The 22,869-nt window shown below is 44.5% G+C and overlaps 1 protein-coding gene across 2 annotated transcripts in view; it reads left to right on the forward strand.

Annotated features, from left to right (window-relative positions):
- The first annotated feature begins 602 nt into the window (after window positions 1–602).
- The window catches only part of igf1rb (insulin-like growth factor 1b receptor), a 37,895-nt gene continuing 15,628 nt past the window's right edge, over window positions 603–22,869 (forward strand). For both annotated transcript variants that reach the window (XM_034527524.1, XM_034527532.1), the window contains exons 1-2: window positions 603–1,148; window positions 8,088–8,654. In XM_034527524.1, the coding sequence (XP_034383415.1) occupies window positions 1,058–1,148; window positions 8,088–8,654 (658 nt within the window). In that variant the 5' untranslated portion in view covers window positions 603–1,057. The remainder of the gene's footprint in view (window positions 1,149–8,087; window positions 8,655–22,869) is intronic.

Here is a 22,869-nt window from a genome sequence, read left to right on the forward strand (position 1 = left end):
GGCGTCCTCTTGTTGATATTAATATCGATAAAAGACTTATTGTGAGTACCAGACCAGTCACTATGGTAACTGCTCTCCGACCGTCGCCAAACTGCAGTCGGAGCGACGCCCACTATCCCTAGACTTGGAAGGCGGGCCAGAGAGTGAGGAGTGATTCATCTTCGCAAACAGAGACGATCTCTGCGCAGGGCGCCGTGTTTACAGCGAACACGGCAGACTGCAGACTGATCGAAGGAGAGCGCGTAGGTACCTGTGCATTAATCTGTCTAACGACGCTGCCCCCTCAGCTATCTGTCGACGGAGGCCATTACACAACCAGAAGACTTGACCCGAGCCCGAGCAATAGGGTCAAATAATCAATGTTCCCGTTGATATGAAGGCGAATTACTCCGACCACAACAACGCGGTGCGTGTGTGCATGATGAGCGGCTGAGGAGGAGGAGGAGGAGGAGGAGGAGGAGGCTGCGGTCTGAAACTAGATTTTATCCTGGATATTTCGGAAGAAACGTCGTGTCGTTCACACAAGGAGGCTGCGCATCAATTTAACATGTTATTGTGCGCCACAGGCAGTCTCTTTCCAACCCAGTTTTAGGGAAGGAGGAGGAGGAGGAGGAGGAGGGGGGGGGGTTCGCTCGTATTCTGCCTCCCGAGGAATTCTCCAGCAGCGGGACGTTGAACGTTTTTCCTCCAGATATGGAGCGTGAAGATGCGGACCACACGGGGGTCCCCGCCGCCGGTTTCACCGCATTGGTTTCATTGTACACACCGGTGCGGCGTTGTTTCGGGCGCGAATAAAACCGAACAATGAATACGTATCTTCTCGCCAGAGGAATACATCTGTGATTGTTTTTTGTTTGGACTCGAGGAAGCTCTCGGGCTAGCCTGTCCGTACGCGCTATTAGCTCCATTAGCCGGCTAACGGCTACAAAGGTACTGGCTGGAGATTTAAACGATACCAAACAAAATCTTTTTAATAATTGTGAGCAGGTTGTGCCCACGTCTCCTGCCCCCTCGACATACTTATTCGCAGGGTTTGGGAGGATTTACTCGTCCAGGAATGAGGTCTCAAACGGAAAGGAGCCGCTTGACCTTGTTTTGGGTTCTGATGCTGGGTCTGTCGTCCTGCCTCCGGCCCGCCACCGCAGAGAGTAAGTAATGCTACTACACACACACACGCACACACACACACACACGCGCACACACACGGGGGGGGGGGGGGAGACGTTGCTCGAATGTGGGGAAGTAAGGTTAGCTTTTGTTACAAGGAGCAGCATCAACCACCACCACGCTTTACTATACGCGCCGTGCTGAGAGCACAACGTTGTAAATAGAGGGGGCAATGTTTCCCTACAATGTATTGCAGCCTCTGCATCTATGGAGAAAATCAGAAATATGAGTATTGTAAATAATGCAATAATATGGGTTCATAAGAGGTTTGATTTGTCCTTAAGTCTACTGCAGGGGCATTTTGTGTTACTTAGTATAATTCTACGCGCTATAATTTTATTATGGTGGGGCAAAAAAACATTTAAATATATGTGCACAGAAGTGGTTATTCTGTGATGTAGACTGTAGAAAGTCTGGTTGTAATATTGTAACTTGTTTTTTGAGACTCACCACAGAAAATGAGTCAGTTTAAGTGTGTTGGTAAATCACGCTATAATGTGTGTGTATGTATATATGTATGTATGTATGTATGTATGTATGTATGTATGTATGTATGTATGTATGTATGTATGTATGTATGTATGTATGTATGTATGTGTGTGTGTGTGTGTGTCAACTCTTGAGTCACACTCTCGTGAGTTAGAATGATCTTGGTAAGATTTGAGAATTTAAAAGGTGGGTAATCGAGTTGGGTTTCGCTCGTCTAAATCTACATCCAAAATCTGTCAGGAAACTCGACAAATTCAGCTCTGGTATTCGCTCGGTATACGTTCCGCCACAAAAATGGTTTGTCAGAGAGTCATTTATGATGTTTTTATTGCCCTCCCTTTATTTGGTGTATATACCAAGTAGGTAAAGGTTCAGTTCATTTTCAGTCATATGTTATGAACCTTTCCAAGGTTTCCGATGAGACAAATTAGACTTAAACAGATTGAACACAACACAACAGTGACTGTCAGTTTTAGACTTTATTCTGTGTGTTGTGTTCTTTCTGAAAGGGGGTTCTAATGTACTACTAATAACTTAACACTCCCGGTCTTTTACTCTACTTTATCAAACAAACTGAGGGATACCCTGACATTGAAAATATTTTCATGAATACCAGACTGCTGCAACATTCTCCCCTCAGCCGAATGATGTTAACCACAAGGCTGAGGTCAGAGATTGTAGTTCAGCGATTCTCCATTGAAGTACACCATCAGTACTTCTTTGACTGTGACTTTGAGGTGGACTTTTATTGTTGCTCACAACTTCTCCTCGCCATGTAAACCCTCAAATCCAATGGGTTTATTGCTTATTTTTTATTTATTCAAAATGTAAAAATATATTCATATTTTTCCCATGCTTCTAGTTAAACTGGAAACTGGGCTTCCCTGATTCATCCAATTCATCGTGACATGTCGGTAAGAGGTGGATGTTAAGGAGGAGGGGGTGGGGGGTTTGAACCAGGGTTTTAAAATAGAACAAGCCGAGACACACAAAACAGACTAAGTTCTGTTGATTGGAAAGAGTGAGAAACTTGTGAACCGTGTGACATGGGGTTTACTGTCTCCCTCCCCTAGTGGTTACAGATAGGTTCTCCCATCAAAACTCTATTTTACTGGTGCGTGTGTCTAAAGGTTCCTTGTGTGGCCAAACTCTCAAGCATTCCCGCTGATTTGCTGTATCAGCTGGGACTAAAGGGTTGGGGTAAACCGGGGTCAGCTCTATTCAGCTGTAGACGCAGCCTATTTCAGAGGAACCAAACGAGTTTTATCCGTCAAGAGTGATCGTTTTCTTCTCACCTTGCCTCTCATGTGCAAAAGTATTTATGAATTCTCGTTTGGGCAATCCTCATTTCTCCATCCTGTACCTATACAGACTTGCTGCATGCTAGGGAAGCAGTGTATGAAGCTGGCGCTTCATACACTGCTTCCCGTTTCTCGGCCTTGTTGGACTTCTCGTGGATTTACTCCAATTGTCTCGGTACTGCAGCCAGTTGGAGGAGAAAAAAAAGATTATCAAAAGCAAATATGTGATCTGGAGGCTCATCGAAGCTGCAGAGATAGGCCTGTGTACTCAGCTGTTTAGAAATGTGTCAGAGAGGAGAGGACAGGACAGGGGGAGTTATTAAGCCGCTACACCTGTCATTGGTATTCACATTTAGCTGAGTGCAAGGTGTAAACTTTTGATCAGACGTTCTTTGTTTGGTGTCGTCACAAGCGTGGTCCAGGAGCAGTTTCCCATAAAAGACAACGGGAGGGTGGGGGCACCGAGGGTGAAAGCGTAACGCTGCCAGTTGGTGTGTCGTCTCCCAGGCCTGGGTGTCTGGGATTGTATTAACAGGTATGCAGCTCACTGAAGGCTGCTGACAATGTGCACTGACAAGTAGATTATAGAGAAATACATAAAGGGCATACCAACGCACTGCCTGCCTCAAATCACACCAGAGGCATTTCATGAGAGAGAGAGAGAGAGAGAGAGAGAGAGAGCAAAGAAAGGCTTCCACAAGTGGGGTAGTGACAGGTCGACCGTAGCAAACGTACTGGGTATAGTTGTTTTGTGTGTTTCTTTTGGAGAAAGAATAATACGACAATCTTAAAAACAGGCCCACCTTTTTATTTTTGTGTTTTTTCAGTGAAGAGATCTGCGTCTGTAGGCGTTTACATGTATGTTCTCGAAAAGGATCGAAGAGCGTACGAGTTGGAAACAGTTGGTGGCATTGAACTGGATGATATGTGTAATGTAATATAGGGATGCCACTTTCTCTTTGCCCTTTGCAGGGTCTGAGAACAAAGCTTTAAACAAATTAGGTCAAAAATGTAGCGCCAACTGTAAGGAGATTCAATTTGAAAGCGTACACAGCCCCCTCGACTCGAGGTCATATACATTCAAATGAAACCTGCACGTTTAACAGTTGTTATGTGCAGTCATCGACCACGTTCTTAGACGTCAGCATACAGTCGGTGTTTTCCCCAATAACAATGTTTATAAAGTACAATATATTTCTGAGAATGTCTTTTAGTTCCACAAATGGAAAAGTACAAAGTGGCACGAAAGTTGTCTGAGTTTTGACCTCCCTCATCAATAAGTTGACGGATCGCTGTTGGACAGGTGTTACTTGCACACACACTCGTGAGTTTTATTAGTCTTATTACATACCTGCAACTTGCATTGCGCTACATAGTTGCCTCCCTTTTTTCTCCTTTCTTTTTCTTTTGGTGTACTGACCCCAGAGCTGCTCTTCAGTGGATAGGTTTAGTGTGTGTGTGTGTGTGTGTGTGTGTGTGTCGATCCAGTAATAAATTATTACAGCTAAAATTGAGACAACTGAGAATATAAAAGGGTGATTGGTGTGTGTGTAGGTGGTAAAACCCATTTTCAGAACCATGTTGTGCTTTGCCGTCAAAACACGTTAAGATTGCTTGGGGAAAATATTTTCATTGCCAGCAGAAAGGTTCAGAGTGTTCTTTTGGAAATTTAAACATTGTTCCACATCAGTAACGGTGCGGTTTCTAAAGAAACGGCCCATATACTTTGGGGAACTACAGATTCTGGTATCAGAAATACATTTTTTTTTTTTTTGTATTCTGCATTGAGACATTTACTCATATTGTTTAACTTGTCTATCTGCTCCTTTTTTAAAGGGCCAGTGTGTAGCATTCAGGGGGATCCATTGGCAGAACTGTACAACTCTTTTAATAACCATATTTTCTTTAGTGGCCTGAAAATAAGAATATTTGTGTGTTTGTTACCCCCCAGGATGAGCTGTTGCTTTTTCTACAGTAGCCCAGAATGGCTAAACCAAACTTAGTCTAGTTCTACGCACTTGGGAGAAGGTTCAGTTGGTTGCAATCTGCAACCACACAGCTGGCTGCAGCCACATCCTACATATTGCAGCTGTGATTAAATAAGGACGCCTCAGTGTCGCAAGAACGAGTCCTAAAACCCATAAATTAATTAGCATGTTTGCACTTCCGGTTTCCTCATCTCAAGGTTGTTGTTTTTTTCAATTAGTTTTTGGCTAGATGCCTGAAATAAAGTGTGGTCGACGCAAGCTTAATGATAATGTAATTGTTTTGTTCTATGATATAAAGTAAATTCCCCTCTCATGAATATTGAAGCTTCTTAGTGTCTTTAACGTCAACACGCGGACTAGTCCGCCATCTCAACCTAGTTCTGTAACACCGCGCTCATGTGACCTCAACGCAGCTCGTTAATAGGCTAACCGTAGCTTTCTCTAGTCGCGCTTCAAACATCATATAAGTGGTGCGGGGATGATCTTGTTGAACAAAAAGTGCAAGTATCATGAACTTGTGTTTCCCGCAGAGATTATTTTCTGCAATAACCCAAAAGCCAATGGGGGGCAGGGACCTATTGGCTTTTTGTCGAGGGAACCAGTGCAACGCTAACTTTCGGGGTTGGCCTACTACTTCCTCCTTGCAGGGTTCTCTGCATCCCTGCAACTTATTTCCTTAGATTATACAGAGATGCGACAGCTCTGCTGTCTAACATCTAGTAAGGGAATATGTATCGCCGTCGGCACATTGCTCTACCTCCTGTTTTTTGCCTTTGGGAAAATCCTGTGATTCATAAAAATGTAGTAATTAAGAAAATAATGACTTGTTTGCTTGTCATGCACTGTCTCTCCCAAACCTCTCTGCGTCACAGTAAAACTTTATAGACCGGCATTAAAGTACTGGTGTGACTACCTGTGAGCTGCTCGGCGTGAGTTTTCCATGACTCACTTCCCACCATCTTTTGAAGTCTGAATCCTCACACTGATGTGTGATAATGGCCTCCATGTTTCTGTGGGTGCTGCTGGGGCTTCGGGCCAAGTATTGTTAAGAGCACAGCACACGGGTCGGAGTACACGTTGGAAAGGCAAACACTCTCGCACCATGTGCCCGAGTCCCGACCAAACTTTTTCTGGTCCGTGTTCGGATTCATAGCAGTATCTTTGTTTTTTGTTTTTTTCTACTTTGCTTTGTGCAAAGTAGAATCAATAGAATCAGAGTCTACTGGCTGTCTCAGTAAAAAAAACAAGTGTTGCTCATGTGGCTAAAAACAAATGTAAACAAATCCATTTTACCCTTAACATGAAATTGCATAAATACGTGTTTTTACAATTTGTTCACATCAGACGACTGTCTGTGCATATTCACTCGTCTAGTAAATTATTCCAATTCACAGTGAATGCACAGTTACAGGCAGATACATTTTCAGGAGGGGGCGCTACAATGTACTTACAGCTGCTATTTTTATCCACGTCTGCAGCGTGGCTCTGTCGGTCGCTGAAATCAAAACGACTACCAGATAATTGCCATTTCAAGCATACATTCATGGCCCACAGATGATATATCCTACCGACTTTGGTGATCACCTGACAACCACTGGGTTGACATCTGAGTGAAATGGATTTCTAACTACTGGATATTTTGTCACAGACCGCAAAATCATGGGTGAGTTGTATGAACTGCTGACTTTTTATCGAGCCAATGCTTTGGTTTCTGACCAAAAACCAGGCGGCGACCTCCCGTTCGAAAAGGTGAAGCCAATGCGGAAGTGCCTTAAACTCTCTAATGGCTATCAGGGGGTCGACTTCTCCGGTTGCAAAAAGAAGTCTATGAGGAAATGACTCTACTTCTCTCTTGATTTATTCCCTCAGTAAACATTGTAAACATGAGTTTAGGGTCTCAATCGCTAGTTTCAAGTCTTCTTCAAATCAGCATGATGTCCAGTTAGTAATTTATGGTGCCATTTAGAGAAAAATAGACCATAAAGCAGGGTAGGATTCAGGGAGTCACCTTGTAGTTCTTACCACGGTGTTATCCGGTCTGGGAGTTGTGCGTGCTTCACCTTTCACTTCGTTTTTTTCCGGAAAGTTATTTGTAACTTTTTGGCCGCCTAAAAAGGTCCTATTCAGCGTTTGGGTGTGCTCTACTCCACCCTCTCGTGCCACTTCTTGTTACAAAAAGATGGCGACAGGGAAAAACCCCAAAGATCAAGCTTTCAAAGCGGCCTTCCGCAAACCAATAGGTGACGTCACGGTGACTACGTCCACCTAAGCTGCCTTTTGAGTTTAGTCTTAATAAGCAACTTTTAGCATTCTAACAAGCTAAAAATACAGGTGAACGTGGTACATATAATACTAGCACGTTAGCATTTTTAGCGTAAAGTGTGGACCCTTGTTTCATGAAGAATGATGATTTGCTTGCCAAACGTCTGTCGTGATTCATTTTATCCAAAAGTTTTGTCACAGTTTTATCACAAACTGTATTTGATCAAACTCGAGTGTCTACATTTTTTTTAATAGACACTGTCTTTGATAGTGGAATAGTTTCTATGCCTATTGATTATCATTGTGCTATAACGACTCTATCACAAAAGCGCGAAGCCAAAAATCAGGGTCATATAAAGTGGACACAAGAGCAACTACAAAGTAAACTTGATTGCGGCAAATACCTGAGCTTGAATAGAACCTGACTCGCATGTTTACTTTGTCACGCCATGTTAAGATGGCATTGAGAAGAACTGCCAGGCAAACATGTTGTGTCAACAACCGCGCTGCCTCAAGTGTACCGTCAATATTTAGGAAATGCACAAACAAGCATCTCTTTATAAATAGCACCAGTCCAGAAATTTGAGAACATTGTTTTGTTAATTGCTCCGTTACTCAACAGCCATTTATTGCATGGAGTGTGTAAATAAATCCTGACATGTCCAGACCATTTGCAAGAATATGCTTGTGTAATTGTTCAGCTTTTGATTTCGGCAAAACTTTACATTGTGATGATGAAACCGTTTTTGATCCCCGTAGAGAGCCTCAAATGAAAGCAGATACATTAAAATAATAATAATAATAATAATAGAGCAAATGAGGTTTACGTTACTGTTGAATTTGAGGGGTTACCGTTTATTTTCTTTGTCCTTCCCTGCAGTCTGCGGTCCCAGCATCCACATCGGGAATGACATCAGCGAGTTCCGGCGTCTGGAGAACTGCACGGTGGTGGAGGGCTACCTGCGGATCCTCCTCATCGGCGACAAGAACAACAACAACGTCCACCAGGACGTCTTCCGGTCGCTCAGCTTCCCCAAGCTGACCATGATCACCGGCTACCTGCTGCTGTTCCGAGTGTCCGGCCTGGACAGCCTGAGCACGCTCTTCCCAAACCTCGCCGTCATACGCGGACGAAGCCTCTTCTACAACTACGCTCTCGTGATCTTCGAGATGACCAGCCTGAAGGACATCGGCCTGTATAACCTGAGGAACATCACCCGCGGCGCCATCCGCATCGAGAAGAACCCCGAACTCTGCTACCTGGACTCCATCGACTGGTCGCTCATCCTGGACGCCGAGTTCAACAATTACATTGCCGGGAACAAGCAGTCCAAGGAGTGCAGCGACGTCTGCCCGGGCATCATGGAGAACAACCCCCAGTGCAGGAAGACCATGTTCAACAACAACTACAACTACCGCTGCTGGAATTCCAATCACTGCCAGAAAGGTAACGCCGGCTCACACATACGCACACGTACACCACACGCACACACACACGTGCAATTGCTTGCTGGGGATTTGAATTGTAAATTGATCGTGCAGACACTCGAGCCTATGGCCTGATTGGCGCAGGCTTGAATTTAGGAGTGTAATGAACAGCTCTGGCCTACAGCTGTGGCCTGCTACCTGTCACTTTAACTGCTCTGGCAGTTGTGCTTTGGCTGCAGGAAAGCAGGTTAGGGGGGGCTGTTGTTGCTATGCATGATCAACATATCTTGCAGATCTTTGTTGTACTATGTCTCCGGTGTTTATCCAAGAGCTAAACGGAGGTATCGGTGGAGTGTGCGATTTAGGTCTCGGCCCCATGTCGTCGCCGCCGAGCGACGTTTTCTTAATGTGAGCAACTACTGGCCGTCTGTTTACTCACATCCTCACAAGAGGTTGTAGCTCACATGTTCAGGTGTCTTGTGTTGGTTCAATCCCGATCTGCCCGCGAAAATAACTGAATCAAAGCGTCTCGAGTTTAATCAAACCACTCTAGAGCGCAATGGGTTTGAACCTGACCTTTTTAATTTTGTGGTTTCAACTGCAGCGTTTTAGATTACTCATTTCAGACAAACGTGTTTTGACTGACTGAGTGTGTGTGTGTGTGTGTGTGTGACTAGTGTGTGTTATCTGGTTGAGTTGTTTCCCCTGGGTGACTGGCGCCTTGCTGCAGACTCAGCATGTTGATGTTTTCGGTCTTGTGACATGGAACGGTCGCGGGACTGGTCCTGGATCGCATGCACGCGCACACATGCGCATGTACAGACGCACCATCGTCTAAACCAGGGGGGGGTAGAGCAGTACTGATGGAGGAAGACGTGTCGGGTGGATGGATGGGGGAGGGTGAGCAGTTTAATTCCTCACATCAGCAAGAAAACACTATAGAGAGAGAGTCCACAATAAACTCGAAGTAGCAAATACCGCCGTGTTGAAATTCTCTGTAACAAGTAAATGTCCTGCATTCACAAACACACTTGCAAAGTAAATGTAAAGTACAATATTTGCCACATAAGTTTCATGAAATTAAGATACTCCTGCACCTCCAAATTATACATAAGTAGCAGTACACGAGTAAATGTAATTGGTTGCATTCCACCACTGACCGTAAAGACCCATCTAAAGTCGTCTTCACAGAAGGCCTCTCCTGCCCGTCCTCTTTCCTGCCTCCGCGGCAATGCCTCGACATCATCCAGGTCGCTGCGTTGCTTTGTCAACACTTTAAATGGACATTTTTGCTCATTCATGTGACCGTTTGTATCCATCGTGAACATTACACACAACTAGAAGTTGGAGATGAAAGTTGATCAGTATATTTCTATTGTGTGGGATCTTATCTGCCTGTTCTGACGATAATATGACATATTGAAGGCACTTTGTCGGCATAAACAAGTATGTGGTAAAAAGCAAGTGTAACATGGTTTTGTACATGGCCATCTTTCCGTCTCCACTCTTGTCGAGACTAGACCAAAACATGTTTTGTTTATTTTTTAGAGTCAGGGCTTTGAAGGACATGAAATAGATTTGGATATTGCTTTTAAATAGCCAACAACTAAATGCCTTGGCTAGTAGTAATACTTCTATTACCAGTGCAACAGCTGCTGCTTCGGTTTCTCTTACTACTGCCTCAACTACTATGCCATCTGCTGCTGCTGCTAGCTGCTATTACTACTACTGCTTCTCCCAGTGAGTTTACCACAGTTACTAAACTTACTAAACAAGTACCAGTTCTGAGGCCACCTGGATTGCTGCAGAATTGAGTCCCAATACCTGGAAATGAGTTACGTTTTGTCTATACACAGATGGCGCTTAAGCCACAACCTGTCAAGTCGTATCTCAATTTCATGGACTATTTGACTGCCTTTTATAGAAGCCCTGTAAAAAAACAAGTCAAGCATTATAAAGAAACAATAGTTGCATGTCTTGTGAACAATTTGATTTGGCTGCAAAATACATCGTCAAATTTAGATTTTAAGTCCTCCGGTGTCTAAAGTATTAAACTAATTGGTTGTCTTTGAAAAATCCTCCGACATGGGAGCAGAGAATTTGTGTCGGTCACGTCTGAAAAGCTCTAAGAAAACAACTTGCGAAGTCTGTAACGCTCACACCTGGCGCCGACTAAGCTTTAGCAATTTTTGCACGACCGGTCTCAAAGCCGATGTGTTTTTTTAAAATGTTTTTTGTTCTACGATATATATATATATATATATATATATATATATATATATATATATATATATATATATATATATATATAATAAGCACGCAATATTTAAGCTTTTACGTGGTGTAAAAAACGGCATTGAAAGCAACACACGCGCTAGTGCTCTTACTGCAGAGGCTGCGTTGTTGTGCTATTTCTTGTGCATTTTATTGTAGAAGTCTGGTCGTGCTAAAACCAGGCTTCATAAAAAAAAAAAAGAAGAGGAAGGCCGATGGCTGGTTGAGCTGGCTGACCAAACAGGGCTCATTCCCCTCAACTGTATGCTTCACAATTCCCGTGTGTTAGAGCCCGATGCTGCTTGGATCCTGTCTGTTTGTCCTAGTATCAGCAAACGCAACAGAAGACCACACCGATGTCTCCGCTGATAGCGCCCTGTATCAAGCTTCAGTAATCTTATCTGGGATCTGTTGTTTGAGTGTGTGCCTGGCTCACAAGCCCTCTGCCGCGCCAGCATGAGAGTGATCTTTGTATCGTGGAGGCATTTTATTTCCAGACCCCGGCCATTCACCGGATCAATAAATGACGGAAGGGGGAAAGTGTCTTCATTGAGTTACTATAAAGGACCTTCTTTCAGCCGGAACTCATTCATAAAACTGTTACAAGGAAAAGAGGGTTCAAAGCCTGTTTTCCTTCCCTGGGAAAGTGGAGTGTTTTTAGTTTTTTTGTAGTCCGGATGGTGGGGGCTACATTCTCCCGTGTTTACTTCCCTCATTTGTTTTTTTGGGAATCTGGTTTCGGTGTTTTGTCTCGTTCATAACTCATGGGCTTCTTCTAAAGAAGAGCAATGTCCTTGCATGCTGGGAAAAAAACACACACACACTCTCTTTTTTTACTCTCTCTTTCGCTCTCTCTTTTCTCTCTCTCTCTCTCTCTAACACACACACACACACACACACACACACACACACACAAACACACAAACACACACACACACACACACACACACACACACACACACACACACACACACACACACACACACACACACACACAACCCGCACACACGCTCTCTCATTGAGCAGCATGGGGGATGTTTTTCCGGTGCTTTGTTTGGTCTGAGGAGATGAAAGCACATCATTAAAGTACAAAGTAGGTCTTCAGGGATTTACTGGAAGGATTTTTTTATTTTTTTTATTTTTTGTGTCTTTTGTTAACCTCTGGCTGAAGGGATTACACATTGAACTCGAGGCGTTGCCAGTTAAGATACATATCAAGTATGGCAACACATTTCTAAAGTGTATGCCTCTTTGAAAGTTTTGGACTCATGCGACTTCTAGTGGTAATAAGACACAGGAGGACACGGGGCTACCGCCTTACCTCCACCACCATAACAACTGTGCCTAAAATGTAACAAGTCTGGGCTAGGACTGGGCCCTAGGGAAAAATACAAAACCTTTGGCTGGAGTCATTGGAGGGCATGAACCATGTAATTTGCAAACAAAACGGCATCTCCTTACAGTTTAACTTGGATGTAAAAACTGATCTGTGCGAAGTCAAAGTTCTAAAGGTCACGATGAACGTTGCAATGGATTTATAGTTTTGACGTGAGGCCTTCTCAGGTGCTCTCGTTCACTGTAAATCACAACAGTGATGAGCTTCGTGCTTCATCACTTCCATTCAGCGGGCAAGAGAAACAATCAACATTGTTTCTTTTACGAATGTACATACAACGTGTGTGTGTGTGTGTGTGTGTGTGTGTGTGTGTGTGTGTGTGTGTGTGTGTGTGTGTGTGTGTGTGTGTGTGTGTGTGTGTGTGTGTGTGTGTGTGTGTGTGTGTGTGTGTGTGTGTGTGTGTGTGTGTGTGTGTGTGTGTGTGTGTGTGTGTGTGTGTGTGTGCGTGTGCGTGTGCGTGTGCGTGTGCGTGTGCGTGTGCGTGTGCGTGTGCGTGTGCGTGTGCGTGTGCGTGTGCGTGTGCGTGTGCGTGTGCGTGTGCGTGCGCGACGAAGACGGTCACATAACCGAGAGGAGGGAGTATCCCTCATCGTTTGTTTCTCTTTTCCTCCATGACTGGCTCGTCTGTAGTGAGGGTCTGATATCAGCTGTAGGCGAAGTGTGCGGTGACCACGACATTAGGGCAAGGCGATGCCTGTCAGCGTTACCACAAATTCAAATGAGTTTGCGGAATGATTGGGTGTTACCGAAAATAGGAATGAAAGGATGGATTAAGTACGATCTTAAAAGGGCTGAGAAGGGTATTGAAAGAGTGAAGGAGGACCTGTAACACAGAATAGGTGGGATGGTACGGAGTGACGCGCATGCAGAATGACCGCATAAAGGAACAGTAGAGTTGGGGTATGTGCTGTATACAATATTTAATCAAACGGGGTAGAGGGTGATGGGAGTAAATCCCATTGAGGGAAGCCCGGCTCGAGTAAGCAGTGATGTCATGTTATCCAGACTTGAGTGGCCGAGCGCTTAAGGCTTAAGGAATCCCAGTGACTACGAGTTTCTGCTGAAGTCGGTCTAATCTCTGCTATGATTAGCTCCAATACGATCATGCACTAAGTACAAACATCCACCCACTCAGTCGATCTGCACACGCTAGTCATTTCAGGGATTGATGCAGCTGGCGTGGGGTCACGTGGTCGCCCCTACGAATCCCTGTTCTGAAAGGGATTGAGAAAATTCTCTCGCGTCCCTTCACGTCTACTGCAGAGATGTAGATGCAGGCGTTGCATTTACTCGAAACATAGCGGTCATCATTTTGACAAAAAAAGTCTGCATTACCCACCGTCAAGTTACGTCTTGCGCTTGTCTGTGTGTCCTTTCCATTCACAACAAAGGCCTGTAAAACTGCATATATTTAACAGAAAATAGCACATGAAATTGAAATAAAATCTAGCATGGGGACGTATCTTGGGGCTGCTACTTTTTGTTTGTTGAATTATTTTTTTCTTTTACTTGGTCTGCAAAATGGCGGAAAATAGAACATTTTAAATTATCAGCGTCCAAGATAATGTCTTCAAAGGTATTGTTTTGTCCAACTATCAGTCTAAAACCTAAAGATATTCTGTTTACAGTAATGCAAATCAGAAAGAAGCGAGAGACGGATAAGGATTTTCAAGCTTTGCTTAAATGTTTTTCCCAATTTTAATCAAACAATTAATCAATTCTCAAAATATGTGTCAGTCGTCATTTAATAATAATAATACATGTATTTATTTAGCACCCTTAAAAACAGGATTTACAAAGTGCTCTACATAGAAGCAAGGTAAAAACATAACATCAATACAAGTAAACATTTCAGAAAATACACGAGGCAAAGGAGACAATGCCATATAGGCAATGAACACAATAGAGGAATAGAAAATTACAAATACAAAATAAAGCAGAACATCCATCCATCCATCCATTTTCAATACCGCTTATCCTCATTAGGGTCGCGGGGGCGCTGGAGCCTATCCCAGCTGACAGACAAACTAAAATAGGGGAACCAAAGAACTGCATAAAAGGACGACATCTTGGAGGTAATAAAAGGTGTACCAGTCCGGTTTTGGGGAGTGGAGTCAGCAGGAAGAGTAGAGGATGCTGGGGGAGCTGTAACAGTTCCTAATTTCGTTGCCACCATCTCGCTCTTGGAGACTGTTGTTGTGATGACGAGCTGCAGCGATGCGCTCGGCCGACCGGAGGGAGGGGATGGAAAGCGTGGAGCGATCAGGCCAGGAGTAAACAAACTTTCTGCGGGAGGCTCTGTGGATGTAACGGGGCCGACGAAGGAGTCCGAGTGCCTTGATGGCCGAGATGAACGGAGGAGCAGAGAAGTTGTTGAGCCCGAGGAGCTGCGAGGTGGAATACTGCAGAACCATACCAGCCGGGGAGGACGCAATCAATGGTGAAGCCACAGAGCCAGCGCAGCTGGGGCAGAGGAGCGGAGCGCGCCGGCAGTAGCTTCGCTGGAGACGGGGAAACCAGCCGGATGGCGTCGGATATCAGCAGCAGGCCAGCCAGTCGGCAGCCGGACATCGGTGGGCATGGGCATAGCAGAGAGGCAGTCCGCGGGCACAGGCGAGCGTCCATGAGCGCTGGCAGGGCGACAGCGGACCGGTCCGAACGGGTGCACACCAGAGCAGGCTGTCCAGCTACAGAGCGCGGAGATGAGCCACAGGAGCCCCACACAGGTGAGCCCTGCACCGGCGAAGAGAGACTGTCCAACTGCTGCTTCGGTGCCGGTCGAGCAAGCCAAATGCAGCAGACGGATCCAAAGTCCAACATTCACACAAGACAATCCTAATTAAAGTTGTCCAGGATTGTCCAGGCGGCAGCGGTGGAGAGCATCCAGCAGGGAGTCGGCCGGCCCGTTGGCAGATCGCAGTGGTGGAGAGCAGGAGCCAACGGCAATCACAAAACAAAAATAATAATTGACTCAGAAAAACTGTTAACTGTTAAATAAAATTAAAAATAATTAAAATGAATGTTAAATTGTAAAAAAAGTAGGAAAAAAACAGTCCTAGACGGAGCGGCGTTAAATTTCGCCAGCGTCCCCGTTGCCAGGACAACAACTGGCTTAATGGCCTAATCAGTGGGGCCCTTCTTTGATCTCAGGATGTGACTCCTCAATTTGGGAGGTAAAAAGGACTCGACAGCCAGTTGCAATGTGTTACAAGCCGCGACGAACCGAAAGTAAAATTGGCAAAACTATCTCTGTTAGGCTAGTAAATCTTTCACCTCTCACGCCTGAAATATTTTTTTCCCTGTTTTTAGATACTCGTAGTTGGCACATCCATCCCTTTTGGTTTGAATCCAGGCTTTGAACCCGCTGGTCACACCTTCTAAATTAAGTCCTATGTGGTTAAATGACTGCTCGTCAGACCCACTTTTCTTGTAAGCAATCGGTACAATGTGATATTAACACTAGATAACATCTCGTGTCCTCTGGGAGTTGTATTAACAGTTTTGATTGTTTTCACTCATAGCAGATATTCTAAAAGCAAAAAATAAAAATAAAAATCCCAACACTTGATGGTGCACGACTGATCGTGTGCACCCCCCCGTACCCTGACCCACAACCCGGAGGCTGTCGGGGCTGGTAATTATAGGGTCGGCTTTGTAAACCAGGCACATCCATGCCTACTTTTAGTGAACAGTCACACCCATCCCTGGAATTCCTGGAAGAGAACATTACTGGTTTGGCTGTGTTGAAGTGCCTACTGTAATTATGTGGCCTTTAATTGTGCTCTGTTAACACCGGCAGATCGAGATGAGCCGTGACCAAGGACCGAGATGAGGCTCTCGTTAGTGGATTTTGAGGCCGGTTGCAATAGTTTATGTTTTGTTATGAAGGCTCATTTCCCATCATTTCACTCTGTCGTGATCACAGTAGAATTTGAATGAACAAGAAAGAAAAGAATTGTTTGTCTGTATTTGTCAGGATGTGACAAAAACATAAACTGTTTATGCATTGATCGAATTGTATTCATTGATGCTTCTGTTTTTTAAATTTTTTTATTTATTTATTATTTATTTGGGGACAAGGTAAGATGGGCCGGGAGGCTGTACGGCCACACACACACACACACACACACACACACACACACACACACACACACACACACGCACAGAAAGCCACGTCAATGCATGCCCAAAACTGGCATCTTCTCAACACATGCGACAGGACGCTGCAGGCCAGCATTCCTGCCGCATTTGACCTTTCACTAATCTCGACCACTGTCCAATAATTCGTTCGAAAGCGTTGTTAGGCTCAGGAGGCCTGTCGAGCTCTCTGCGGTGTGCACCGGTCCTGCGAGATATCCTCACAGTTTAGAGCAGAGTGTCGTATTTTTACGGACAGGATTTATACAGTCTGTAGGACCTCCCTCACAGCTGAATCCATCGCAGATCAACAAAGACCACTTTGTTTGCTCCGGAGTAAGATGCTCATAACGTTAGCTAGCTTAACACGTTAGCAAAGACGGTTGGATATCAATTATTATTAATTTATGATATCCAGTGTATGGATGAAGCCCACGATGTGCTGGCGTGCTTTATACGAATGCAAAAGCAGCATCATTTAGTTTTATATGGGGTCATGAAAGCTATAGGTCAACGTGAACTTGGATGGACAAAATACAACAATGTATTCACTTGCCTTGCTTTGCAGGAACAGTGTGTCCTCCGTGTGAGTTGTACAAAATTAAAATGTGACCCGGCTCCATCCGGTCGAGCACGTTCTCATTATAACAACCTAAACTGCATCGTTTCTCTGGCTGTCGTTTCAGTCTGTTGCATTATTGATTAGTTTTGTCAGAAGTTCACGTACATCACCTTCTTCATACGCGGTAATGCATCAGAAAAGTCTAGCTTTGAGAGCCTCCGCTTATCAAAGTAAGCAGCGCTGGCATGAAAACGCATCCGGGCCTTGGATTCTGGCCGTGACAAGTCTCCCGGGACGCTATTAAGGCGGCCAGAGAGATACTGTAGGTCATCAGCGCAGCCACCCAAGACCAGGCTTCCTCAAGGTGAATGGGAATCTCATATTCTAGCCCCTTTATCCTCTCCATCCTATTCCTGGGGAATAGATTGTTCTTCTTCTTCTTTGTCTACGTAAACACACAAACACAAAGACTCAGGAATGTAGCCAACTGCTTATGATCAGATTCAAGACTGACATGTCGCAGATTTTGTATCTCTCGAAAAAAACTGCGCTATGCACCCAGTAATTAAATAAACACAATTTGACTCCAAGTGGGTCGATGGAGGTTAAACCAACCAAAAAAAAACAACTAGAAAAGCATGTTTTTTTGTTTTACAAAGGCAGAGCAGCGAATGTGTTAAAATCCAACAACAACTACCTGCTCTAACAAAGAGGGACCCAGTCCAAGTGAAAATAAAACCAGAGACAGTATGGTGTCTGTTGATATGGAAACCCTGGGCTCAGTGCCATGCCCTTATTCTCCTGAACAGAAACAATGTGATATTTCGAGAGAATTACTGTAACATTGCCTTGTTTCATTATGAACTCCAGTTACTTGCGTCATTGCAGCAACAATAAAGGCATCACCCAATTAAGGATCACCAGAGGATCTGCAGCTCCGGCTTTTGGTACGAATTTGGAATCTCTCGTGATGACAGAACATCATCTGTATTTACTGAAAACAGCTGTGATCCAAGTTATCCGTCAGAGGGTTGAGATGGTCTCCACATTTACTGGACTTTTCTTCCTCTTTTGCTGCCTCAGCTCAACATGTGTTACCCGAGAGAGAGAGAGAGAGATGGAGGCGGGCCCTCTTTTGCACCGGTTGTTTTAGTGAACTGTCTTTTGGTCGATAAGACGGTATTAGAATAATAACACTAAAGTATTCTTATCGTGGCCATTGTTATTTTCAACACCCCTCTTTGTCGTTCTGGGAAAGCCGAGGAGGGATTGTGTCAAATCTAAAAAAGGGAAAGGTTTCTGCTTCTGTCCTTCTCTGATAAACTGGACTTACTGGTCTGTAATTCATCTTCTCTCCAGTACACTGTGGCAACATGCCGGATACCCTTGCAGGTGTTTTGCCAAGAAACACCTTTTCTGTTGCCTGGTCTAACTGTTGATGAATCTATTTATTCAAATATTAGTTTCTATTTCATTAAATGAGTTGAGTTCCTCTCCAATCGTTCCATGCTGCTGCAGAAGCACCTCTTGGGGGTGCTGGTTCCCTAGTTGGGAATCACCACTCGAGGCCATCACGCACTATATTGACCTGTATTTATGCTGCAAAACATGACTCGGCGAGCATACCAATGAGATCTGGTCCACGGCCTCAGGAGCTGCAGCAGGTGAAAGGCAGCGGCGCCCCCCCCCCCCCCCCCCCCCCCCTTTCACAGCACCGCGTGAGAGCGAGCCAGAAAGAGTGCAGCTTTTTCGTCCCTTGCGTGGAAAAGATGGCTTCACCTCACATTAGTGTTTTTCCCACTTAGAGCAGACTGTAATTATTAACAGGAAGCGTCGGACCACTCGTCTCTTCGCACTTGGAAGGGAGCGGCGTGGTGGGAGGAAATGCAGCCCGGCGTTTGATATTCCTGTCAGCAACACTGTGCAAACTGCAGCTCTTTACCTGCGCTATACAGCAGGGCAGTGGAATGGGGATAGTCCTCTTGTTTATGATTCATTCATTAATGTAATCGGGACACACCTGTCTCAAGAAGTCAGCTAATTAAAAAATAATGAATCCGCATATATTTGGGACAATATGTTGACATGTGTGTAGGTGTAAAAGAAAGTATTGCTTGAGCGAGGCAGCAGATGTGAAGCCCGCAGTACAAGCAGGCATCTGCATGTCGTGTTTTGAGGGAAAGACAACAACACCATCGAAATCATATCCCTCCTGATGAAGCCTGGATTAAAGAGAAATTACAGCTAAACGTTAAATTGGGTTTTAGACCCATTTGAGTTATGAAGCACATGCAATGAATGAGCCTGATTGTTGATGAATGAAACGGTGCCGATCAATATGCTTTTGATCGCTGCGATCAGTAGTCACACATTATTGTGTTGCGGCTGTTTTTATTTGGTAGCAGTGCACCGTGAATAAACTAATGAATTTAGTTTTTATTAATTTTTCTTTTCATATTACTATCTCATCCATCTTGCCCAGTTCCTGGAACGACCGCACAGCCGCCTGACGCATCATGGTCTGTAAACAAATGTTTTCCATTACTGTGTATGGAGGATTTATACATAGAGATTCTACTTTCTGCATTCACAAATCCTACAATATTGACGGTCCACAATTACTTTTTCGAACAAATCTTGTAAGGAGTGCCTTGATATTGACGTGAGGCGAAAGGGGTTGTTGAATATCATTTAGAAAAGTACACAAGTCAGACCAGTTTTTCATTAATAATTATGTTCATGTTATTTTTAGACGTCATAGTCCAGGGTAATTACAAAACAAAATCATACAGGAAGTTGAGGGAGCCCCAGGGGCCTGTTCCTGGCAGTCTTTGTCACCAGGGCAACACAATTAATGGAGAAAAAAAAAAAACATTACAATCCCGTTATTAAAGACCCCTATTTCCATCTCACATCCTGATCAAATCAAGTCATTTTAAAGCTCCTAACCACAAGTTTGAACTTGATGGTTTCTGATCCCGTTAATAAAACAGACTTTTTTGGATTATTATTTCATTAGAGCAAATCCATAGTATTTTGCTCCACCTCCCCTCTACTCTGAACCCAAAACGTGTGATGTGTTTAACCCCAAAGAAATCTAGTCATAATATTTAGGAGGAAGTGTGGATCCCGTATGTATTATCTACGTTTCATTTAGACAAGAACAACGATAACATTGCAACGACTGAGGTTATTAAGGAGGGTTGAAGTCACACTTCTGAATTACAGTAACTGGTGAATTTCCCGTCTGCGCCGTTGGAATTGAAGCCAATAGATCTTTATCTGTGTTTTTGAATCAACTCTGCTGTCATCAGTCTAGACATCTGCCTCTGCCTGTTATTGTTGTGCCGTGCTGCTGAGTAGTACACACTGCTAAAGCCTGGAGCGGCAACTGTGTGTCTCTGTCTGCGTGCGGGACGTGCTGTTCCTATGACGCCCCGAGGATGGGGGCTGGAAACGAGGATTAACAGTTAGAAAAGGCTTTTAATTCTTCGTTGATCAGCTGATTGCGCAGGAGAGAGAGAGAGAGAGAGAGACAGAGGAAAAATACAGTCCACCTGCCCCTTTTCATTGTTTAGCCAGCCAGCTAAGATATTCAGAGTTATGAATATACATGTGTTAACTTATTATGGCAAATTAGTTTAGAAGCAACATTTCCCTGCCATTTAGCTGGTGGTGTTTAACGGTTTCCCTGGAAGTCTTTATATGGGCGTCCTGACCCAGAGCAGCTGTTTTACCTACTGTAACTTTCCACAACCCGCCCTTTCATTTTAATACCTAAGGACACAGGGAGAAACAACCCATGTAGATTTATTAATTACTAAAAGCTGTATGGAAATGATAACATTCTATAATACGTCCCTAAATGCCCCCCTGCCCCCCCCCCCCCAAAAAATAAGCTCACTTGCGGTGGTTTTTGCCTTTTGTCTAAAAATGATCATGTGGTAAATATTAAACTAGCAGGTCTGATCAGCTGTTATTCTGTGTGAATGCTGGTCTTCGTCTAAGACTGTTTCCCTTGCTTTTCTGTCGGAGATGGTCAGATGTCCAAGGCAACTACTGTCTGTGCTCAGCCTCGGCTTCCCCTCTGCTTTACTGGCAAAATGACTCCCATGTGTGTCTGTTGGTGGCAACGTCTGACTGTACTGTAGCCGAGTTAATTCGCTCCAAATCAGTTGATGGGAAAGTGCCCAGTTCACATTTCTTCCTTTGCTTGACAATTTGATTGAGACACGGCTACCAACTAACTAACGAACAGACTTCATGGCAACACTATACTGTCATTACGGGAACCAAAAGCATGATTATCCCCCAAAATGTAGGACAATATACATGTGTTGTCTGAAAGTGCAGTAAAGAGGGGTAAAATCTGGGATTCATTACGCTGCAGATGTCCAGTGGAATGCTGATGTACACCCCCACCCCACCCCCCCACCCCCCATCCCCCAGCCAGTGAGTTGTGTTTAGGAGGCTGCAGACTTAACAGCTTTAGTCTGAGCTAAAACTTCCGTCGCAGATTATCTGCTTCCCCTCCTTCTGCTGGCCCGAGGCTGTACATTAACACGCTGCAAAATTACACCTTTAAACCCCCCCCACACAAACACACACACACACAGACACACACATCGCAGAGGTCAGAGGGCAAGGGGGAGTCGGGGGCTCCGAGCAGAGAAAGAACATTGTGTGCCAGAGAAATGGCAGCGCTAGTTCCCTCCTGCTGCACGCAAACAGCCCTGCTGGATGGTTGGTGGGACCACACGATCTGCGCAGCATGCTCAAGCTCAGTAATTCAGTGTGATGACGATGAAACATTTTAATGTAGCTCAAAAAACATAGAATTAAATAATTTTTTATTTCGACACATAAGTGTGAGCATGCATTGTTCTAAATATGGAGACGCTGGTCATTTCACAGCTCATAAATGTGTCCTAATATGCTACACAAAACATAATCATTATTTATTGGAGCTGCAACGAATCGGTCTGCAGAAGAAATATTCAGCAACTACTTTTGACAATTGATTAATCGTTGGAATTGTTTTTTCAACATGTGCTATGCAAATCACACCAAAAGTGTAGATCCCATGCCAGTAGATCCCATGCAAAGTCAATGCACAGACGCGAATGGTTGCGAATGACGTGAACATTTTTGCGAAAGCCAATCAGCGTTGAGACGCTCCACTCGTCATCACTGACGTCGTGCTGTTGTTGAATCTAACTGGATGCTGCTACTCTCGTAGCGCTGGAAGCGGAAGTCAACTGTTGCCACGGAGATAAGCCACGCCCCCTCTAAGGCACGAATGAAGCGAGTGACGCGAATAAACCACAACTTGTCGGGCGAGTAAACTGAGTAAAGCATTGCGAATATTCGCAACGCTTTTGGTGTGAACGCAGCATAACAAGATAATATCTCATCGTATTTCACATTTTTCCGTACGCAGGGTTTTTATCCTAAATCAGTGCGTTTTATAGTGGCCATTTTTCCTATAAACACACTTCCTTTTAGCACTAAGCTCCAAGTTGGAGAGGGAAAAGATCAAGCAGATTGTTGGACCCTTTCCGTTGTGTTTCAGGCCCCCGGGAATGACTTCCTATTCCAATTTGACATCTGTTTTTTGGAGCCCCCCCTCCCCAAAAGAGCTTGAGCAGCTCGCTGAGCATCAGTTTACCCATTTTGAGCACAGGGTAGTAAAGCAAGACCAAGTTGCGAATACCCAGACTCAAACATTCATCCTGGAGTAATGGATGCTTCACTGGAACATAAACACGGGGAGCAGCGGAACGCCTCTCCTCCGGCCTCGAGTCGTCAATTCATTTCACGGAGGCGACGTGTTCCTATCACTCAGCCTCCTATAAACAACTGTTC

The sequence above is a fragment of the Cyclopterus lumpus genome, chromosome 3 (genome assembly GCF_009769545.1).
Source record: "Cyclopterus lumpus isolate fCycLum1 chromosome 3, fCycLum1.pri, whole genome shotgun sequence".
NCBI classification, from domain to species: domain Eukaryota; kingdom Metazoa; phylum Chordata; class Actinopteri; order Perciformes; family Cyclopteridae; genus Cyclopterus; species Cyclopterus lumpus.